The sequence below is a fragment of the Trachymyrmex septentrionalis genome, unplaced genomic scaffold, assembly GCF_001594115.1.
Source record: "Trachymyrmex septentrionalis isolate Tsep2-gDNA-1 unplaced genomic scaffold, Tsep1.0 scaffold40, whole genome shotgun sequence".
Lineage (NCBI taxonomy): Eukaryota > Metazoa > Arthropoda > Insecta > Hymenoptera > Formicidae > Trachymyrmex > Trachymyrmex septentrionalis.
Genome location: NW_017305569.1, coordinates 3,701,720 through 3,722,566, shown reverse-complemented (window position 1 = coordinate 3,722,566; position 20,847 = coordinate 3,701,720). Strand labels below are relative to the sequence as shown.

Sequence of the window (20,847 nt, the reverse complement as noted above, 5' to 3'; positions counted from 1 at the left end):
ATAAAATATATATAAATATATATAAAATATTATTATATATTTTGCTAATATTAAAAGTTATATTATTAACACAAATATATTTCTAATATTAAAAGATTATAATATAAACAGATTTAAAAACCTTTTTAAAAATGATTTTCTGTAATCTCTCAAAATTGATCATTGAGAGTTAAATGGGAAATACTATATATTTATTGATTTTTATTTCTTAATGAATTTTTAGATGATATATACCATTCTTTTATTACTAATTTTTGTAATTCAAATAATGATTTTTAATCCTCCGTTGTGACTTCAAATAGGATTTTGAAGTTACAATCGATATATTTTTGTTAATTCCGATAAATTTTAATCTGTAAAAATAAATAAAATATAATCGAATTACTATGACAGTAAATACTCGTTAATGTTTTTACATGTAAGAATTTTTTAATTTTTTATATTCTCGGACAATAGGTATAAAAATTGAAAATCTGCACTGGCAAACTTAAAGATGCAGATTACTAATGGATAGTGTAAAATTCCACATGGCGGATGGAAGGCTAATATACATATACACTGATATTGACTTTTTTCATTGTTTTTATTTTAAAATCGTTATGCGTATGCACTGCATAGATTAGTAGTTTAATAAATAATTAGATAAACGTAAGTCGTTGTAATTTAAAATGAGATTTAAGTTTTTTATTTCTAATTATATCTATCTTTACTTGGTTTACAAAAAGGCCAAAGTTGAAATATAAGCATATGTGAATTATATACAGGAAATTATGGATATAAAATACGAAATACAAATATTTGTGCAAAAAAAAGAAATTATACGACATTATTGTGTCATAAATTTATATAAAATATATCTTTTATTAAAAATCTAAACATAAAATATAAAATCTGAAATATAAAATATTTGATTCTTAACATGTAATTATTTAATTATGTGTTATATATAAGAATTAAATATTTTATTTGTTTTAGATGTTGTATTTTATTGATTATTGAATTTGTAGGTCTTTCATAATTATATAATATTTAATTCCAATAAACATTGTTTCGATAGATAATAATTTAATATCATGTTAATTTGATTAATAAATGTGATCAATTTTTGCAAAATTTTACATATTTGGACACTGAATTGAATAAACTTTTTTAATTAAAAGTTATAATTTTTTAAGTTATCGATAATTTAAAACTGTGTAATTTTAATAAATAAAAAGTATATTAATATCAACGAATGATATATCAACGAATCAATGAGGTGTAAACACTCATATATGTCACAATCGTGTTTTCATAAGCGAGGAACTCACTGAGTCACTAACTATATTCCGCAAGGTCTAATGTTTTGAATGCTATAAGAAAACGCGACACATATATCCTGCAAACATAATTCTCTTATTCCTGTTCACTAATTTATTAGGTGTTGGAATTAATTCGTAGCGTTTTTTTAATGAAAGAACGTTATTTATTTCATAAACATTAAAAAATACATTAATTAAAGTACTTCCCATCACTTTCTACTACTTTGACTCCTTGTCATCCAAGTCGAAATCACCAGCTTTAAAACGTGCATTCTTTTTACTGATATTATTTGATTGATCAATAATTTTTTGTTAAATTAAAAAAATAAGTTTTTTTCTTTTTTGAGAAACTTATTTTTATTATATTGTCACTTTTGAAGTAAAAAAGTGATATCTTGATCTTAAAACCAGAATAAATTGTGATAAAAAATGAAAGATGAAGATGACGAGTGGTCCATGAGTCAACTTTATGTCATTTTTATGTTATACGTTGATTGATTTACTACTACTTGTTTCGAGGAGAAAAAGAGTGATTGTCTGAAGAATGGTATCTGGAAATTTAATTTACGTATCTTTTTAGCGTAAAAGGTTCTTTGCTTGTTTATCGATAATCTTGTGTGTACTAAAGAGTAATGCCCGATTTTACTGCATTATCTTCATTATTGATTTCGAGGAAAATATTGATACGTGACATGCATTTCAAATCGACTTCATGTAGATATTGATTTTTGCAAATAATGTATACGTATTTAATTTGCAAAAATATTACGTTTTACATATTGTATCATGATCGTGTTGCTATTTAAGTATGATATTTACAATAGAGTGGAAAAATTCTTTTGAAATGATATAATTTTAGAATATTGGATACGAACTAAAGAATTAGAAATTGAATTTTATTGACAACATAGTTTACAATCATTACAATTCAGACCAATAAAGTTCCCTCGAAAAATTACAATTAAAGAACATGATGAATTAAGTTAGAAATTGATTTTAATTTGTTTGTATTTTAAAAATTTACATTTTGTGTAATTTTATTTATAACTGCACAATTATTGGAGCTTTAATATTTGATATTAAATAATGTTTAATTCTAATAAAGTTTCATTTCTTAATAAGCTTATGTCTTTCTTGTTTTTACCCTTTTATAATTTAAATGTAAAGATTAATATACTTTACCGAATCATATTTATGAGAATGTCGATATTGTTTTTGCATTGCAAAATATTTTAATATCTCACAAATATATCAAATGGATATAGATTGCTGGCTGAATCTATTGTCGCAAATATGCTTATGCCGTATTACATAACAGTTCTATAAAGCTAGCAGGACCAAATTAACAAAATCAAATCGGATCTATCGGAATTTTTAGTACATTTTGTACTAAATTGTATCATTAATGATAATTTTGTACGATGAGCCATTTCGAAAAAAATCGTGGCGTTGATAGCTTAATATTAAGCTGGCAGGACCAATTCAAAATAAAAGAAAAAAAGAAAAATGATATCAGAAATCAATAGGATTGAATTTGTACTATTTTGTACTGCCAAAAACAATTTTATATTATGTGTCATTTCCAGAGAAAACAGTAACGCTGCTAGTTTAATATTTAAGCTGACAGAACCATAAAAAAAGCAACACAATTAAGGTCAAAAATTAACACAACTGAATTTGTATTAATTTATATGTACCATTGAAAATAAGTTAATATTTTAAATAATTTCTCCTTAAAATGATTTTATTAGTATATACTTACAATCTACAAGGCATTCCAAGTTACCTTTAAAGCATCATTTTATAACTTCACAAAAAAAATCTTACATTTTTTTCGCGAAACACGTGTCTCTCATATTTTGATTTCTAAAATATGTTAGTAAATTAAAAAAAAAATAAAATTACGATGTTTTAAAGGTGCCCGGTTTGAATGCCTTATAGATTGTAGGTATGTATATACTAATAAAGTCATTTTAAGGAGAAAACATGCAAAATATTAACTTACTTTCAATGATATAAATTAGTACAAATTCAGTTGTCTTAATTTTTACCTTTGTGTTGTTTTTTTTTATAGTCCTGCCAGCTTAAATATTAAATTAGCAGTGCTACTGTTTTCTTGGAAATGACACATAATATAGAATTTTTTTTAATAGTACAAAATAGTACAAATTCAATCCTATTAATTCTTGATATTATTTTTTGTTTTTTCTTTTATTTTGAATTGGTCTTGTCAGTTTAATTTATTAAATTAGTCATGATTTTTTTCAAAATGGCATACAGTACAAAATTAATATGTAGTAAATACAATCATCACAAAATGAGTACTAAAAATTCTGATAAGTTCTGCTAATTTGGTCCTACTAGCTTTATAGAACTTTATATAAGACATATTTATAAAATAATTTTGTTTATGCTGTAAATCTTTGTATTAAAATTTTTTCAAAATGCGTAAAATTCTAAAAAAGTCTTGAAGTTGTTAAAAGTTAAAGTCTTAAATGATGATTAAAATCGAAAACTAATGAGAACCAAGGCGTGGTAATTAGAGCGCAAATTAATTTATGTTAAAACGTTATCTTTATTCAAATTAGTTGATTAAACGTTCCGAGTCCGTTTTGAATCATCTTTAGCAAAAAAATTAAAAGTTGCTATAATTAAAAGTTTGCCTTATAACTGAATCTTAATAGACATGCTTATGATCAGATAAGGCGACAATATACATATTTGATAATGATTCGTAAAACAGCAGAGTGGAACGATTATCTCAACAGTTGATTGGCAAAACATTTATTGTTAAGCGAATCAACGTTAAATAGCCAATAAATTTTTCTGAAAATAATTAACTATTTTATAATTTAAAAGACTTTGCTCATTTCACTTTCGGAATACACAATAGCATTATGATTTAATTAGGATTAATTACTGCTATATTAATGTATGTATTTTAATCATTTAAAATACATGCAGTATTTTACATATAGCTCACAAAAATTTAATACTAAAAATGATATTTTCGATAATATCGCTATATATTTTGTTGCATATTTTTGTAGTAATTACATGTAAATACAAAAATTGAAATAAAAGTAAGAATTAATAGATGAAATTTAAAAACTAAATTGATTCATAAATTTTTTTACCTGATTTATAATTAATATTTATTAATTTCTGTTGATATTTTCGATTCGTGCATAAAAGATACTCGAGAGTCTAATTAATATATAAATTCTATTTTACGAGTATGCGCATCTGCAATTATCTAGATTTTCTTTTTGGTGAGAGGTTTCATGCAATTTCTCTCGAGAGAAAGCCTACGGATATATAATGCCGCGTAAATCCGGATGCTCTCCCACTGAGTGCATCACATGTTATCAATCATCAGACGCGATACTGAAGCTGTGATTCGTGTATTGAGAAACATGTGAGAAGTATCTATTTATGTCCGGTTCCGCTAATGTAGATTTAAGTCCAACTTATTCTTTTTTTAAATAATTCTAAGAATTAGAAAAATATGAAAAGTACTCTCCAAAATTTCTTGAAATCTCACTCTAAAAAAATTAAAATATAGTCACTATTGAAAAAGAGTGAAAATAAATTTGCACTATTTAATAAAATTTTTTGAAATCTCACTTCGAAAGAGTTAAAATATTGCTACTATTGAAAAAGAGTGAAAAAAATTTGCACTCTTGAACAAGAGCGGCAGATTTTCACTCTTTTGGAATGAGATTCGCTCCAAAGGAAAGAAATGTCATTTCCTTTTTGGAATGAATCTCACTCCAAAAAAGTGAAAATCTGCCACTCTTGTTCAAGAATGCAAATTTTTCACTCTTTTTCAATAATAGCAGTATTTTTACTCTTTTGGAGTGAGATTAAAAAAATTTAGAGAATATAAATTAACTCGAGATTAAATTTAATCTGCATGGTAATCTGTAAAACAGACCTTGAAACGGACATAAAACGCGATCTGTAATTTGCATAATTTTTCCATGAATTGTCACAATATAAATGATATAACGATATCATTTATATAAAATTTATATAAAATATACATTATTATGCTAATGCCTAGTAATAACTTTTTACTGACGTAAATAAGTAAATTAATTTAAGCTGTTACGCAATTTTGTTTTTTAATACAGTGTATACAGCTTTTTCTAACTACGCCGTTTATTTTCAAACTGTACAGGTATATCATTGAAGCGACACACGTTTAGCATTCATTATCATATCTTGTATAGGTACTGCAGCGATCTGTTGTATGTGAAATGCGAGATGAGATCATATATGTAGACATCAACATGTGATGTTAGTCTTAATATGAGAACAACTATCTTAATTTGTGTCAACCATTAAAAAAATATTTGTATTACATAATTATTTTATCAGAAGACTTTAAAATAAGAACACAAATTCTATATACTACCAATAAGATCAGCTTACAAAAGAAATAAGGGTTTTGTGATGTTAAGCAGGTTTGCTTTTTCCTTATCTTGTAACCTTTAACTTTAATTTTAATGAAATCAATTCATTATCAATCATTTCTCATAGATATGAGAACGGTTCGCATAATTAATATCGAAATAAAATATTATTAATCGACTGTTGCTTGCAATTGTCAACGTTCTATCTATTGAACGTAATTAAAATTTATTGTCAGACTTTTTGATAGCAAAGGTGAACCATCACATCACTTCAATAATATCTTATTGCGTAAAATCGACAGGATAGTTCAATGAAAATTGAGATAATTTTGGTAAATAGTGCCTCTCGCTTTATATTTTTTTTGTTCTATTCAGTATACATTTAATTTTGTCATTATTACATAGATTATATTCATGAATTTATTATAAGAAAAACTGTAAAATATCAATGAATTAATGTTAAAAAATGGAAGGAAGAACATTTATAAGTCAAATTGACAGAGACATAATGTCTCAAATACTTAATTTTAATACATAAGTGATTTATTAAAAATTATTAAATTAATTTACTTTCTCTCTCTCTCTCTCTCTCTCTCTCTCTCTTTCTCTCGCACGTGTGTCCTTTAAATATTTTTTATTTTGTAAATATGAAAATATATGCAGATATAGAAATATCAACAGATTTCAAGAAGAGAAAATTTTTGAATTATTTCTTCATTTCTCTTTAAAGAATCCTTTTAAGCTTTCCTGTAAGTCTTTGTAAATTAATTAATTTATTAATCTTTCTTATATAATAGTAATAAAATGACTTTATTAGTCAATGGTTTTTTATCTATTATTATTTTATTGCCATTTTTTACTATCACATTCAGAGTGAGAGAAAGAGAAGAAGGAGGAAGGAGAATTGTTGTGTCTACTTTAAAAAGGAAACTTGTGCATGACTGTCAAATTTTGCATCCTATCAATAATGCAGAGTCATAGTAATTTACACAAAAAAGTATTTGATATCTACAACTGACATGCCTACAAGGTTGATAAAAAAAAAACATGTTTTAAACAATTTAAAAGGCGTTTAATCGATATTTTTAACATATCTTAAATATTTTGATAACATTTTAAAACATGTTTAAAGCATTTTAAAAACATGTTTAAAAAGAAATATATTTTATTCTAAAAAAAAAAAAACATTAGTCTTTGCCAACCCTGCAAGTCTGTTAACATTTATGTGCAAAACTGTATTTGTCGACAGGGTCAAATCCTAAAAATACAGTTAAAATCGATCATCATATTTTAAATCGGAAGTAGTATCTATATTTTACTAGTATATCTCGGATTTAACGACATGAAATTTTATATTTTAATAAAATTAATATACAAAATTCATAATTGACAAAATTTATAAATTGATAGAAATTAGGTGAATCATATTCAAAAATTTTTTTCTTGTGATGTTTTAACAGTCATTAATAATTTCTATAAATCTGATTTGCGCAATTCAACTCTAGCACGATTCTCGATAATTCTCAGTGCAATTCAGAGACAAATGGCACTCTTATTAATTTACCTAATGCAAACACACTGAGTAAAGTTCAATAAACAGAAGGAGTGACATGACATGTCTGCGTCGGTGGAATTAATTAATGCACACTTGAATACACATATCAGATAATTATGCACACGATAATATATAGCACGCCAGTTTAACAAAATTAGTCAATGTATAATGAAAAATGGACTCAACTTTTTCAAATAAATTTTTCTTTGTTTGAATTAATTTTAACTGCAAGCATAAATAAACTTATATTTCTGGACTAAAATGTAATTTTTTAATCTTTTTATCATGAATTGTTGTGGAAAATAATTTTATTTAGTCTTAGGAAATTATTAACCGTTAATTGATTAAATTTTTATTATATCAAAATGTTTATGTCAGAATGATTGATAATCATTTTGGACACGCGATGTTCACGCGGTCGATTACTTTTTAGGAGTTTGTTCCTGAATCATTATTGAAGTTTCTAAATGTCATCTTGCCATTATCAATCAGTGAACGAAGATCAAAGTCTCCTCTAATGAGAGAATAATTATTTAAGTTAACTTTCCGGAGATTATGTTCTCATAGAGCAAGGAATGCATCTCATCTTTGAGCTTTGATGATATGTGCCGATTTTTATTATGCACATATATGGATTATATTGCGTGCATCTGTTTTCGCTATCTCTTACAATAATAAAGTATTTTTGTATTACGCAACTTGTTGTGTGTAGGATGATTTCTCCTTACTTCATTCCTCTCTTCTTAAATTGAAACAGATTTTGTGGTAATGGCAATCAAATAAATTTAGCGTTGCAAATCATAATTCCAAAAGTATACAAATTACTTAATCTAATTTTCCTTATAACTAATTTTTTCCTATGTTTACACAACACGCAAAAACATTTTAACTTGAATGAAAATTCTATTATCTAAATTCTATTATCTTAGAATAAAAATAGATGACATAAGATGTTTCAAGTGGTATTATATTTATTATATAATTAATGCTAATATTTTAGAATTCTGTTTTAAAAATGAATATTTTAACATTTTATTTTGAAACAATAATAGGTTTAATTTTATTTCTTTAGATATAATTATTGTTGTGCATTCTCCGAAGTCTCACAAAATATTTTTTTTTATTAACGATTCATAGAATAGTATATCTAAATTGTTTTATCAAATATAATTTTTTGTTTGATAAATTATCTTTTTTTATCTGCAATTAAATTAAATTTTTCAATAAAACTTTAGTAATAATGTCTTTCAATATGTCTTTCAACAGCTTAAAGAATTTAAGAGAGTTTTAAGGACTAAAATCAATCTCTACATACAACAAAGATGCAAATAATTGATGTGTTACACGCGTTTGACAACTGATCATATTTATTGTTACAGTATGGTCGACAAAACATAGAAAATGTAAAGAAGAGAAATGGTACCCTGGATCCAAATGAGGATCTTAACATAGAAGAAGAATGTGAATCACCAACGATCACGGAAAAAGATTCAACGATAACATCGCCTAAAATGCAAAACGGGAATGTGAGTAATTCGGTGATAGCCAGGTCGAAAGATTTAATCTTGGTCCCAGAACCAGAAATGCATAATCACAAAAATCATATTAACGAATCGAGCCTCAAAAACGACCATAAACCATCAATAATTGATGACAAAGAGGTAAATTAAAGAAAAATTATATTTTTATTGAGTTTCACTAAATAAAAATTAGCTCTATTTTTCTCAATTCTGATTTTAGGATAGCCTTAATCAGAAAAACTCTTTTGAAACGCAAATCGGATTTGCGACAAGTTGTTTGGATTATATCAGAGCTGGCGTTGAAGCAATTATAGAAGACGAAGTGACTTCACGCTTTGAAGCTGAAGAACTTAAGGTAATATTTCATCGACTATAATAATTGTAGAAGAAAGGTCCTATTATGAGATACCATTTTAGGTAAATGCTAGAAGTCTATGAGCAGAATTTAAAAAAATAATAGGTCATTTTGAAGGGAATTTAATAAGCTTTAAGATAATGTTATATAAAATTTAATTCAAATTCCATTTTTTTTTTATAATTAAAGAAATGTAAAAAGTGAGCAAATCGCAAAGTCAAAAAATTATGCTAATATGAAATGCCCTGAGAAATTGATAATAAAACCCAAAATATATCAGTATTGTAACTAAAAAACTTTTATTTAATGTTTCTTAAATACAAACAAACACAGCCAGAGTGCGCGAAAATGAGTATGCGATACATTATACTCAGAACTCATCTTCTGGTAGTTGAAATCAAGCATCGCAGAAATAAGCTCGACGTTCATTCCGACGTTGTCCTTTTTATTATTGTACAATAACATAGTTTAGTAACGATTTTCACTATGATATGGGAGCATGAGTTATTTCATATTAAAAATATCCTGCGTATCTCGTATTACGATTTCCACGCCTTACGGTTTTACGATCATCAAATTTAACTTCTGTAATTAAGCATATTTTTTTATTAGTACGACCTTACTCTACCACTACATGAAGAATTTATTGCCAAATATTTTTATTTTATTAAATAATAAACAATGTTTAAAGGCTTATCTCAATGAAACTTGAAGACATCCAAATTCTAAAATCTTTTTTTACAATGACTACAGGCATGATCTAATAAAGAATTTTCTACTAAATAGTTTTCAATCCAAGAGCAATAAATTCATGTGGAACCAATAGATAGTGTCTATTAGTTTAGCAGAAACGCCACTATCTCATATTAGGCGCTTATCTCATAATAGGGAGCTTTCCTCTATGTATAATTTGCATAATAATAATTAACATATTGAATAATTTATGAATGTGTTTTGTAGAATTGGAACTTGTTAACTCGAACAAATAGACACTACGAATTTATCTCCTGGAAATTAACTTTTATATGGATGTTCGGATTCGTCATGCGTTATTGTTTCTTGCTACCTTTAAGGATATTTATCTGCTTTGTAGGGGTAAGTTTGATATTTATTTTATATATTATACTTATTATAATAATGCTGAACATATACAATAAACGGTCAAAATTGTAATAAATGATAATGTTTTTTTGTTAGAATCCTATTTATTTAACGATATAAAATCAATTTCCTTCAGGTAATAAAATTTATAGCAGATATTAATCTTCTGCAAAAATGCAGATGCATTTTTTATTATTTTTCCATTTTTAAACGTACATTTTAGATTTGCGGTACATTAAAATTAAGTTTAAGATGTTTGTCATAAATTTAAAATTGTATTCGTACTAATATCAAAGCTTCTTAGGTACTATATCTAGTAGTCGTAACATTTTTAATCGGCTTTCTGCCGAATGGCCGCATAAAACGTTGGGCGAACAACCAGGGCTCCCTTATTGCATTCAGGATAATGTCCCGTTCTATCTCGAGTATGATCACGATCCACAATCCGGAATACAAACCAAAGAATGGAGGAGTGTGCGTGTCGAATCATACGTCCACTCTTGACGTCTGCATTTTATCCACGCAAACGACTTTCTCTTTGGTAATATCGTGGACGGAGTAATATATTTATAAGCTAAAAGATTTCAAGTATTGCATTACCATCATTTCGTCACAGTGAACATATCTTCTATTTGTTAATAGCTTTGTACTGTTTAAATTTTATCACATTTGGGAATGATACGAGAACAAATTATCATATTCATAATTATGACATATATATGTACGTAATATTCATATAATTCGTATTATTAAAAAACTGTATGAAACAGACAGTATACGGTTTTTTTATTCATGATATAACACTGGATATAAAGGTATAATAATTTTTTCATGGCTTCATAATTTTTATTACATAACAAAATAACACGATTTCAATCGGTTAGCTTTCTTATATATGATCGAGAATCAGAAGTTTGTTACTAGTGTTACAGAAGTTGTTGCGCTTTACTGGTAAATGTTACAGGTAACGTGTCCTGTAACTTTGCTTTACAGGTAGTATCTACTCAGCAACGATAGAGAGGGAATCCCACGTTTCTCAGGTGCAAAGCTTGTGGTTTACAGGTGATGTGGCTGACAGTGTGTACTGCAGTAGTGGGTTACGTTCCCGAGGGTAGCTTCAAGCGGTGGCTCAACTACAAAGTTTCCATAATGTGCTTTGCTGTCTTATCCAGTGCTCTGTCTTCAGTCATTACCTACAACAATCCAGAGAATCGCCCTGTCCGAGGCATATGTGTAGCTAATCACACATCTCCTATTGACGTACTCGTACTTATGTGTGATAACTGTTATTCATTGGTATGTTTTTAGTGTATTGTTTATGGATATGGATATCTTTTTACAGTTGCTTTCTCACACAAACGATTCTTTTGCTTTGCCATAATACTTTTCTGAATATCTTTAGAACGATGTATTCTATAATTGCATATATTTCATTACTGCCAATAATTTTGTTGCTTTTCATCGTTGCTTTATTAAAATGTTCCAAAAATCGTTCTCTTTTTTCAGCTGTTACAGATTTGAAGCATCTGACGTTGATTTTTTTTGCAAAAATTGCATGAGAAAAATCTATACTTATTACAATTTTATGATTTACGATATTAGGTGTATGAAAACAAAAGAAATCTATATTAAAGAAATTTATATTAAAAGCATGATTTTATGATGGTTTAGCTTGATTATTTAAGAAATATTTTATATTTTTAATGATTATAATTAATGAAATAATTGTATTCTTAAAAACTTCATTATCTGTAATTCGAAAGTGTACGACTTTTAGAGAACATTTATATAATTTTTAAATATACATCAGACACCTTATTTACATTTCTTATTATAGATAGGTCAGAGGCATGGTGGTTTCTTAGGAATGTTACAAAGAGCTCTTGCCCGTGCTTCTCCACATATATGGTTTGAACGCTCTGAGGTCAAAGATAGAGAAGCAGTTGCGATAAGGTATAATTACTTAAACATAATTACATTTTTCTGTCTTACCTATTTCATATTCTATGTAGATTATCAGTTTTATATTCTATATGAATTATTAATACATTACATTTTTTTACAGGCTAAAGAAACACGTATCAGATCCTACGAACCCACCGATACTCATATTCCCAGAGGGTACGTGTATCAACAATACATCAGTTATGCAATTCAAAAAAGGCAGTTTTGAAGTGGACAGCATTGTTTATCCTGTGGCTATAAAAGTAATTTTTTATTATATCTCTTATGTACATCTTTGTGTAATATTTTTTAAAATGTTTTTCTTATGTTTTTTTAAATATATAGTACGATCCAAGATTTGGAGATGCATTTTGGAACAGCAGTCGATATTCGATGGTACAATATTTATATATGATGATGTCTAGCTGGGCTATAGTCTGCGATGTATGGTATCTCCCTCCAATGCTTAGGAAGGAAGGAGAAAGTGCAATTGATTTTGCGAATCGAGTGAAATCCGTGATAGCGCGGCAAGGTGGTCTTGTTGATCTGCAATGGTATGTTTGACACTGGTTTAAAGCTTTGTAAAAAATGGGAATTAGAAATAAAATTGATATATATTTATTTTATGAATTACAGGGACGGTCAACTAAAGAGGATGAAGCCAAAGAAAGAATGGAGGGAAAAACAACAAGAAGAATTCAGTAAACGATTAAAAGTCGAATAAATAGTAATATCATTTCTAGTCATTGCTTCGTATGCGCATATTACGTGATATTTGTTTATTTGAACAAAATTATTTAATTCAATTGGTTTCTCTGTTACATATGTTTCCATATACATCATAACCATAATGAGGAAAATTTATGTTATGACCCTTTAGTCTACATTATTAAATTTTAGATATGTTTGCAAATATGACAGTTTGCACTTTTTTGTTAAATTTGTAGGTACAAATAATTGGCATTCTAACATTACGCGAGGTGATGTAATATTGTACATTTACAATTACATAAATATAACTTTTTAATGTAATTTTTAAACGAATTTGTGTGCTATGTGGCTTATGCTTTGAGAGATTCGAATTTTCATTTGAAGTGCAAATGTAATATTTGCTATAATTTTTAGTAGTAAGATGATTCGTTGATTGCAAAGGCATTACGAACTTATTATTTATATATGAAATGTGTAGTTATAGCGTGTGATATTTTTTTGCATGTGAGTATATGTAGCATCAAGAAATTTTTCGATTATTCATATTATGAAATTATTGAACAGTCGAACACTTTAGATACATTAATTTTCTCTTAGCTAGAGAAAATTATTTTAGTTTTTGCTGCAGTTAAAAGAGAAACAAAATATTTATTCATTTTTTTCTGAAGAAGGCTTAGCGAAATGACACAACTTAGCTCCAGATTACCTGTCCTTAAGAATACTGTGCACACGACTGCATTATGTTATTTTTCTATTAAAACTGAATAGCATCTCGATATATATATTTTCTACTTTTATATTTTACATACATAGAATGTGAAGATTTTTAGCGTTCCACATTGCGATGTCAGTATAATATATAGTTATGAATTTAATATATAAATAAAAATATACGCGTGTGCATATTTATGTATCTGTGAACCTAACTAAAAAGACTACATTAAGAATGAAAGAGAAAGATATACAAGTATGAAGAGACGTATTTTCTCATACTTCCAACCAAAGTTAAATAGCAGATTTAAAATAAGTGCTATTTTATTATTGATGGCATTATTATATATAATAAATAGTAGTAAGTCATTGATAAATGTTATTCATTATTATTAACTTAAATGAAGATCACATCTATTATAAATTCATACTATTTGTTATTTTATAATTTGGCCTAATTCCTATTATAATTATAAAATTAAGTATTTACATTTGATAAATATTTTATAAAAGAGAAGAATTTGATTAACTTTTTTGGCGATATATAAACTTAATAAACTTATTTTAAACCTATTTTAAGAAAAACTGAAAATAATGTTAATTAAACAGAATTAATTAGATATTTATTAGATGATACAATTATTGCGTGGGGAAAACAAATTGTAAGTCGATTTATTTTTCGAATTCATTTTTATCATTATCTTAACATCATAATATACTTATTATAAAACATGCATGAATCTATTTCGTAAAATTAAATTTCTAAATGTTAGTGTAAAATTTCTTTCATAACAAACGGTATAAAAAATATTTTTATAGCAAATAATTAGTCAATAATATATAAGAGATGTGTGTGTGTGTGTGTGTGTGTGTGTGTGGCGCGCGCGCGCGCACGTATGTAACTATTGCTTATTAAAAAGTAGGGATTCTTGGGATTATATCAAATTATTTCTTTTATAAATAAAATTGATTTGTTACATAGCATGTATATATATATTTATCACTTTGTTTATATAGGAGAAATGTATTATATAGTATGTATGAATTTAATAATTTGAATGGCACTTGTTTATAATTAATGTTTATCGATATATGTACATGTAGTTAAATAAATTAAAGCATATTAAATAAAAATTGATTTGTATGAAAGTGTTGTGCAGTATATATAAGGTGTAGTAAAAAGAAATCTATTATTTTTGCATTAAATTGAAGGCTTTATTTAGTATAGTTAGAATGATCCGATTTAGGTCAAATATGCACCGTTTTGTTCGATAACTTGTTGCCATTTCGAAGGTAATTTCATTATGCCTCTCTCATAGAAATCCTCGTCTCTATTGGCAAAAAACTGGGACAGTCGATTTTCACAAGCTTCTCTTGAGGCGAATTTTTCACCAGCAAAATCATTCGCCATAGACAGGAACAGGTGGTAATCACTTGGTGCCAGATCCGGACTATAAGGTGGATGCATAAGAACCTCCCAACCAAGCTCCCGGAGCTTCTGGCGAGTCACTATCGATGTGTGTGGTGTTGATCTGGGTGTGGAGAACACAATTCCTCTCCTATTGGCCAAAGCTGGCCGCTTCTGGGCGATTGCTTCTTTCAGACGGTCCAATTGTTGACAGTACAGGTCCGAATTAAGAGTTTGGCCGTAGGGGAGCAGCTCATAGTAGATGATTCCCTGCCAATCCCACCAAACACACAGCAAAACCTTCCTGATCGTCAATCCTGGCTTGGCCACCGTTTGCGCCGGCTCATCGCGATTCGACCACGACCGTTTTCGCTTGACGTTGTCGTAAGTGACCCACTTTTCATCACCAGTAACCATTCGCTTCAGAAATGGGTCGATTTTGTTGCGATTCAGCAGCGATTCGCAGATGGAAATTCGGTCCATGAGGTTTTTTTGCGTTAACTCGTGTGGCACCCATACATCGAGCTTCTTTTTGTATCCAGCCTTATTTAAATGGTTCCAAACGGTTTTTTGTGCAATGTTTAGCTCCTGGGCAATCGAAACAGTGCTTACATGACGGTCGGACTCGACGATTTCCATTATTTTATCGACATTTTCGACAATTGGCCTTCCAGAGCGTGGTGCATCTTTGACATCAAAATTACCGGAACGGAATCGACGAAACCAAAATTGCGCGATATTGACTGTTACAGCATCAGGACCATAAACACTATTCACATTTTTAGCCGCCTGGCTTGCGTTTTCGCCTTTATCGAAGAAAAACTGTAAAATATGATGTATTTTCTCTTTGTTGGTGTCCATCTTTGACACGCGCTCAAACAATACTGACTCAAGCAATCACAAAACTGTCTGAGAAGTTTTTTTAGTACGAAATATTATATAAAATTGCTTGTAAATTTAATTAGCGATTACTAGAGTAGTTTAAGTTTTTTTACGAGTTAAGTTTTTTTTAGAGTTGCGTTTATAGTTCAGAAAAACAATTCGACGCGCAATTCAAAAAGACTACAAATATATGCAAGTACATATATAGTATATATAGTAATTTCAGATTGAATTATTCTAAGCATTAAAAGATCCAGCTTCAACCGTTATAGGCTTTTAATTTCTAGAAAAAAAGAAAGATTGTTTCAGTTTAGATACAAAAATGATACATTAGTCCCTTAATAGTAATTAGTTATATAATTAAAGGAGAAAGCAAAGCACTATATTAAATTTCTTAATTTTTAGAATCAATATATTGTCAATTTTTTCGATTACATAACAAAATTGGTGTCAAAATTAAGAACTGTATTCATAAATGCTCTGTTCAAATACATAGTTATATATATTTGTTTTCTTTTTCGGAACAAATTCCGTAAATAAGTAAACAAGTTGAACTAACATAAGAACAATAACTTTGAATACAGATCTTTGTTACATTAATTATTATAATAATGAATAAACTATTAAGCTCTTTATTTTTTAACTTATTGATTCTTTAGCTTCGTGCATTAGATAAATATCAAATATATTACACGATACTACTTTTTATTAGCAATACATATAATGCTCTCTAACGCTTTTAATAAATAAAGCACTAATCTCTTTGGCATGAGACTCAAATAAGAATAATGAAAAATGTAATAAATAACTTGTATTAACCGTATAAACGACTGTTTCTGATAGTAAGTTTTTAAAATATACTGTAACTAAAAAGCAACGCAAATCGGTACCCTGATTGATTATAAAGTCTTTATAATTATAAAATTAAAAATTATAACTTCTTGTAATTTACTTAAACTTTTTACTCTGATTTTGTGCTCAATTAGGAAGCACACTTGATATCATATGACTGTATTACGACCATGTAATCATTACATTATTCATTTGAAATAGATATGCAAAAAGCATATGCATTATCATTTACTGCATATTTGTTGAATATATTTATAAACAATCAATATCTTCTTGTATTTTTAAAAATAAGTTAACATATAAGACTATAGTCTCGCTGTTAACAAGTATGAATGACTTATATAAACATTAACACATATAAATTGTTTTACCACTAGATCACAATGGCTCTTGGTAATATTTAAATAACTATATGTCGCGATTAAATTATAACTACTCTCATAATTATGTTATAAAAATCGAATTTGTAAAATAAATTATAATATTATAACAAACAGAAAATTGCAAAACGTTAACTGTTTTCATTATATTTAATGCATATTGTATTAGCAAATCCGTGCAAAAATGGTTAGTATAAAATGTAAAAGGTCTCCAAAGTTTTTTATTATAATTAAAGCTATATATGTATACCTTTTATATCAAAATTTATAAAAAATATATATTTTCCACGAATATATATATCCAAAGTCATATTGAAATGAAGTCTTTAATCGAAAAAAATAGACGTTACTATAGTATGCTATGCATTGTAATGGAGATTACAGCAAGCATGTAAATTGTAATAAAGCAATATTAAAACGTTCAATAATGCGCTTATTTAGAATGAACGATTGTTAAAAGTGAATTTCGCAATTTTCATCCCTATATAGCAAATTCCCTACTTTTTTCACGTCGTTTTAAATGCATTGCTATAGTGTCAGATAATGATGTTGTTATAGTCCTTGTCATATGTGCGCATTATAAATTATAAAATATTATGTCTTTTAAATCCATATTAACTTTGGATTCCTTTGTCAATAACATTGCTCGTTCATTATATATAAAGCAATACTTTCTGTTGTACAGAGTACATTTGTAAAGGATTTTGTGTCATAGTAGCGTATACTTATTAGCTTATCCTAAACCGCGAAAGAAAGGCACAAAGAAATATATTATAACGCTAACTCTAATGAATGGTAACTCTTCTAAATATTGACAATACAAAAATTAGATGGAGAATGCTTTTATAAACGTAGATGATTGCTTGTTTTGTTCACAACACTTGGCAAGGTGAACATCGTGACGTCTATATATTATATTATATTATATTATATTATGCGGTCGACGAATCCTCAACAAGTGAGTTTTCAACATCGTTAGAGGCAAATGTATTCTTGTTCAAATTGTGAACCGATCTTTTTGGTTTCGGTGGAGGTGTCGGCGGTTTAGAGTGACTGTCTACATCATCGTCGGTAGGCGTCGGCAACTTGTTTTTCCATTGTCCCGAAGACTTGTTCAGATTATTCAAAGCAGTCCGATTAGTGGACAGTTCCTCTGGAAGGTTACAATAATCGGCTTCACGCATTTTAATTGGTAAAGGCGGTGGTGGATCATCCTCAGATGCTGTACTATCAGTTGTGCCGACGCTATCTCTATTTCCTTTCCCTAAACCGCTTGATTCTAGTCCATTGTTGATGTTTCTTAGATAGTGAGATTGACCAGACCAACGATTACTCATTCTTCTTTCTTTCTCCGCTTCCGATCTCAGGGGACGTTTAGGTGTGAGCTGTATGCAAAGAAGTTTATAGTTATTAATTATATTTACTTCAAAGTTGTAATAAGACAATGTTTAAAGTCTTTACCTCTTGTCGAAGCTCGAATATATGTGTTGATTGTAAATTAGATATTAACGATGTAACAGACGATGTTGCTTGTTGAATTGAACTAGATATTTCGGTGGTGGTATACCACTGGCTGGTCGGTTGATCGGTTTTTGTCACTGTAGCAGAGTCACTCTTTCGCGAGCTTCTACGCTTCGAATCTTTTTTCTTATACGTTCCTGGACTTGGATTTCCCAATGCTTTTTGCAAAGAGGCCGTTGACAAGATATGTGAACGTATAGAGTTGTTTCTACAGATTAAAAATATTCGCGCGATTAAAGATATCTCTATCATTTAAAAAAGAAAACTTGCAACTCTGGACAGATAAAAAAACTTAAAGATCAACTATTAATTGAACAATGCGCAACTCATGATTGAGTAGATAAGCGCGATTGAATCTCATAATAAAACAAATTAAAATATATTATTGTTAAAATAAAATTTTCACAAAAAAAATAAATTAAAATTTATACAATTGTTAAAATAAAATTTTCTAAACGTTATGTGTATGCTAATATTTGCTGAGGAATCTGTGGTAAGAGAAATATCGAATAATAATAATTGCGATGCCATTCGAGCTTTGCAATAATCTCGTAACACAAGTGTATATTTTTAATTACCTATCGTAGTTATTGTAGACTTAGGAAGTTTAGTAGAGATTGCCAGTTGTGTGTGAAGAAGATATATATTACAGGGATATTTATGACATTATGCAAAACAAAATCATGCAGATAAAAAGCAGAATAAATAAATAAACAGATATAAAAATAATCACAATAATAATCACAAAGAAATAAAATACACTTTTTGTATACACTTAGAATTAAATACATAGAATGATATATATAATATACATATAATGTATAGAAACATAACTATTCAAAATAGTTTTTATTGATTTATCGTCTTAAATCTATTCTACAATTACGTAAATAGTTATAATTGTAAGAATTGATCAATTATAGTCGAATATATTCTTTTCATATTTGGCTATGATTGGAGAATTTTTACAACTGTACACTTACAATTACGTTTACGAAATTGTAGAATAGACTTTATATGCTTCTACATTTGCATTTTTAATTAATTATTTTTTAAATTGTTTTTTCCTCTTTTAATATATATAAACTTCATTATTATTTATTCAATGCTAATTGTAACTTTATTGTTTTATGAATGTTTCCTATCCTCGGAATATATATGTATGTAAAATAAAATAAATTAGATTAGTGCAATATGTATGATAGGATATATATTAATTTGTATATTGTATAAAAATTAACAAAAAAAAAACAAGCAAAAATAAACATTGTGCAGTATTAAATAATATTAAGCATTATGTATGATGCTTTCATTAAAAAATGTAAAATGTAAAAAGATCGAGAACATTTATATAGGAGTATTAAGTACGACGAAAGGATAATAAGGTATTATGCGAAAGTTTATCAGGTCCAACAGCAATATTCCTGAAATCATATTGCATTCTTTTCTATCATGTGTTCTAAATGGTATTTTTATATTATTTATCTTCTATAAACGTAAAATGTGATTTTTAATAAATATGAAATAAATTCGTACATTGAATGATTATTAATTAAAATTGAATATTTATATGTATATTTCATATAAAATCCAAGTATAAATACATAAATATTTTGTTTCTTTGAATAATCGAGATTACACTACTTCATCTACAAAAAAAAGTGCTTTAAATTTTAGTTAGTGCTGAAGGTAAGTTAACTGGTACACTGATATGATGACTTTACCTTGATAAATTGACGTTTTGAGTATTACTCGAAGATGTGTTGTTGTTAAAATTGAACGATGTAAGCGACTTGAACGTTGCAACTTGGGATCTTGTAAGTGAAGATACCCTGTAGTGAGTTACGCAGCTGGGGTAATTATAGAATAGCTATATATTATTTTACTATTTATACAGATTTCCCAGATTAACAATATTTGATTTTGTACATTTTAAATAATATACACACTAATTTTTGTGTATATTTTGTTTTTATTTATATGCTAGGAATTATGTCTCGCAAAATAGGCGCATTATTTTGACATTTAATGCACAAGTAAAGATAATGTTAAAAATAATTAGCCTTAATGTTACTTCTTAAGACAATTAATAACTTTTTAAAATATTATGCCTTATTTTAATGATGATTGTGATATAGCAATAACATGCTATGCAATAGTTATATCTATGTTAGTTACACACACACAC

The 20,847-nt window shown here is 27.7% G+C and overlaps 2 protein-coding genes across 3 annotated transcripts in view; one reads left to right on the top strand and one right to left on the bottom strand.

Moving 5' to 3' along the window:
* The window catches only part of LOC108751026 (glycerol-3-phosphate acyltransferase 3), an 18,545-nt gene extending 5,500 nt beyond the window's left edge, over window positions 1–13,045 (top strand). The window contains exons 2-9 of one of the 2 annotated variants that reach the window (XM_018490956.1): window positions 8,654–8,935; window positions 9,015–9,149; window positions 10,110–10,244; window positions 11,313–11,546; window positions 12,088–12,203; window positions 12,316–12,457; window positions 12,540–12,748; window positions 12,831–13,045. In XM_018490956.1, the coding sequence (XP_018346458.1) occupies window positions 8,654–8,935; window positions 9,015–9,149; window positions 10,110–10,244; window positions 11,313–11,546; window positions 12,088–12,203; window positions 12,316–12,457; window positions 12,540–12,748; window positions 12,831–12,918 (1,341 nt within the window). In that variant the 3' untranslated portion in view covers window positions 12,919–13,045. Of the gene's footprint in view, window positions 1–8,653; window positions 8,936–9,014; window positions 9,150–10,109; window positions 10,245–10,554; window positions 10,792–11,312; window positions 11,547–12,087; window positions 12,204–12,315; window positions 12,458–12,539; window positions 12,749–12,830 lie in introns of both variants that reach the window. The other variant, XM_018490955.1, reaches the window with a different exon arrangement.
* A 4,423-nt stretch (window positions 13,046–17,468) lies between these two features.
* The window catches only part of LOC108751134 (dedicator of cytokinesis protein 1), a 14,182-nt gene continuing 10,803 nt past the window's right edge, over window positions 17,469–20,847 (bottom strand). Inside the window, exons 21-23 of the mRNA XM_018491172.1 lie at window positions 20,384–20,491; window positions 18,600–18,867; window positions 17,469–18,523 (exon numbers count right to left, since the gene is read on the bottom strand). Coding sequence (XP_018346674.1) covers window positions 18,071–18,523; window positions 18,600–18,867; window positions 20,384–20,491 — 829 coding nt within the window. The 3' untranslated portion in view covers window positions 17,469–18,070. The remainder of the gene's footprint in view (window positions 18,524–18,599; window positions 18,868–20,383; window positions 20,492–20,847) is intronic.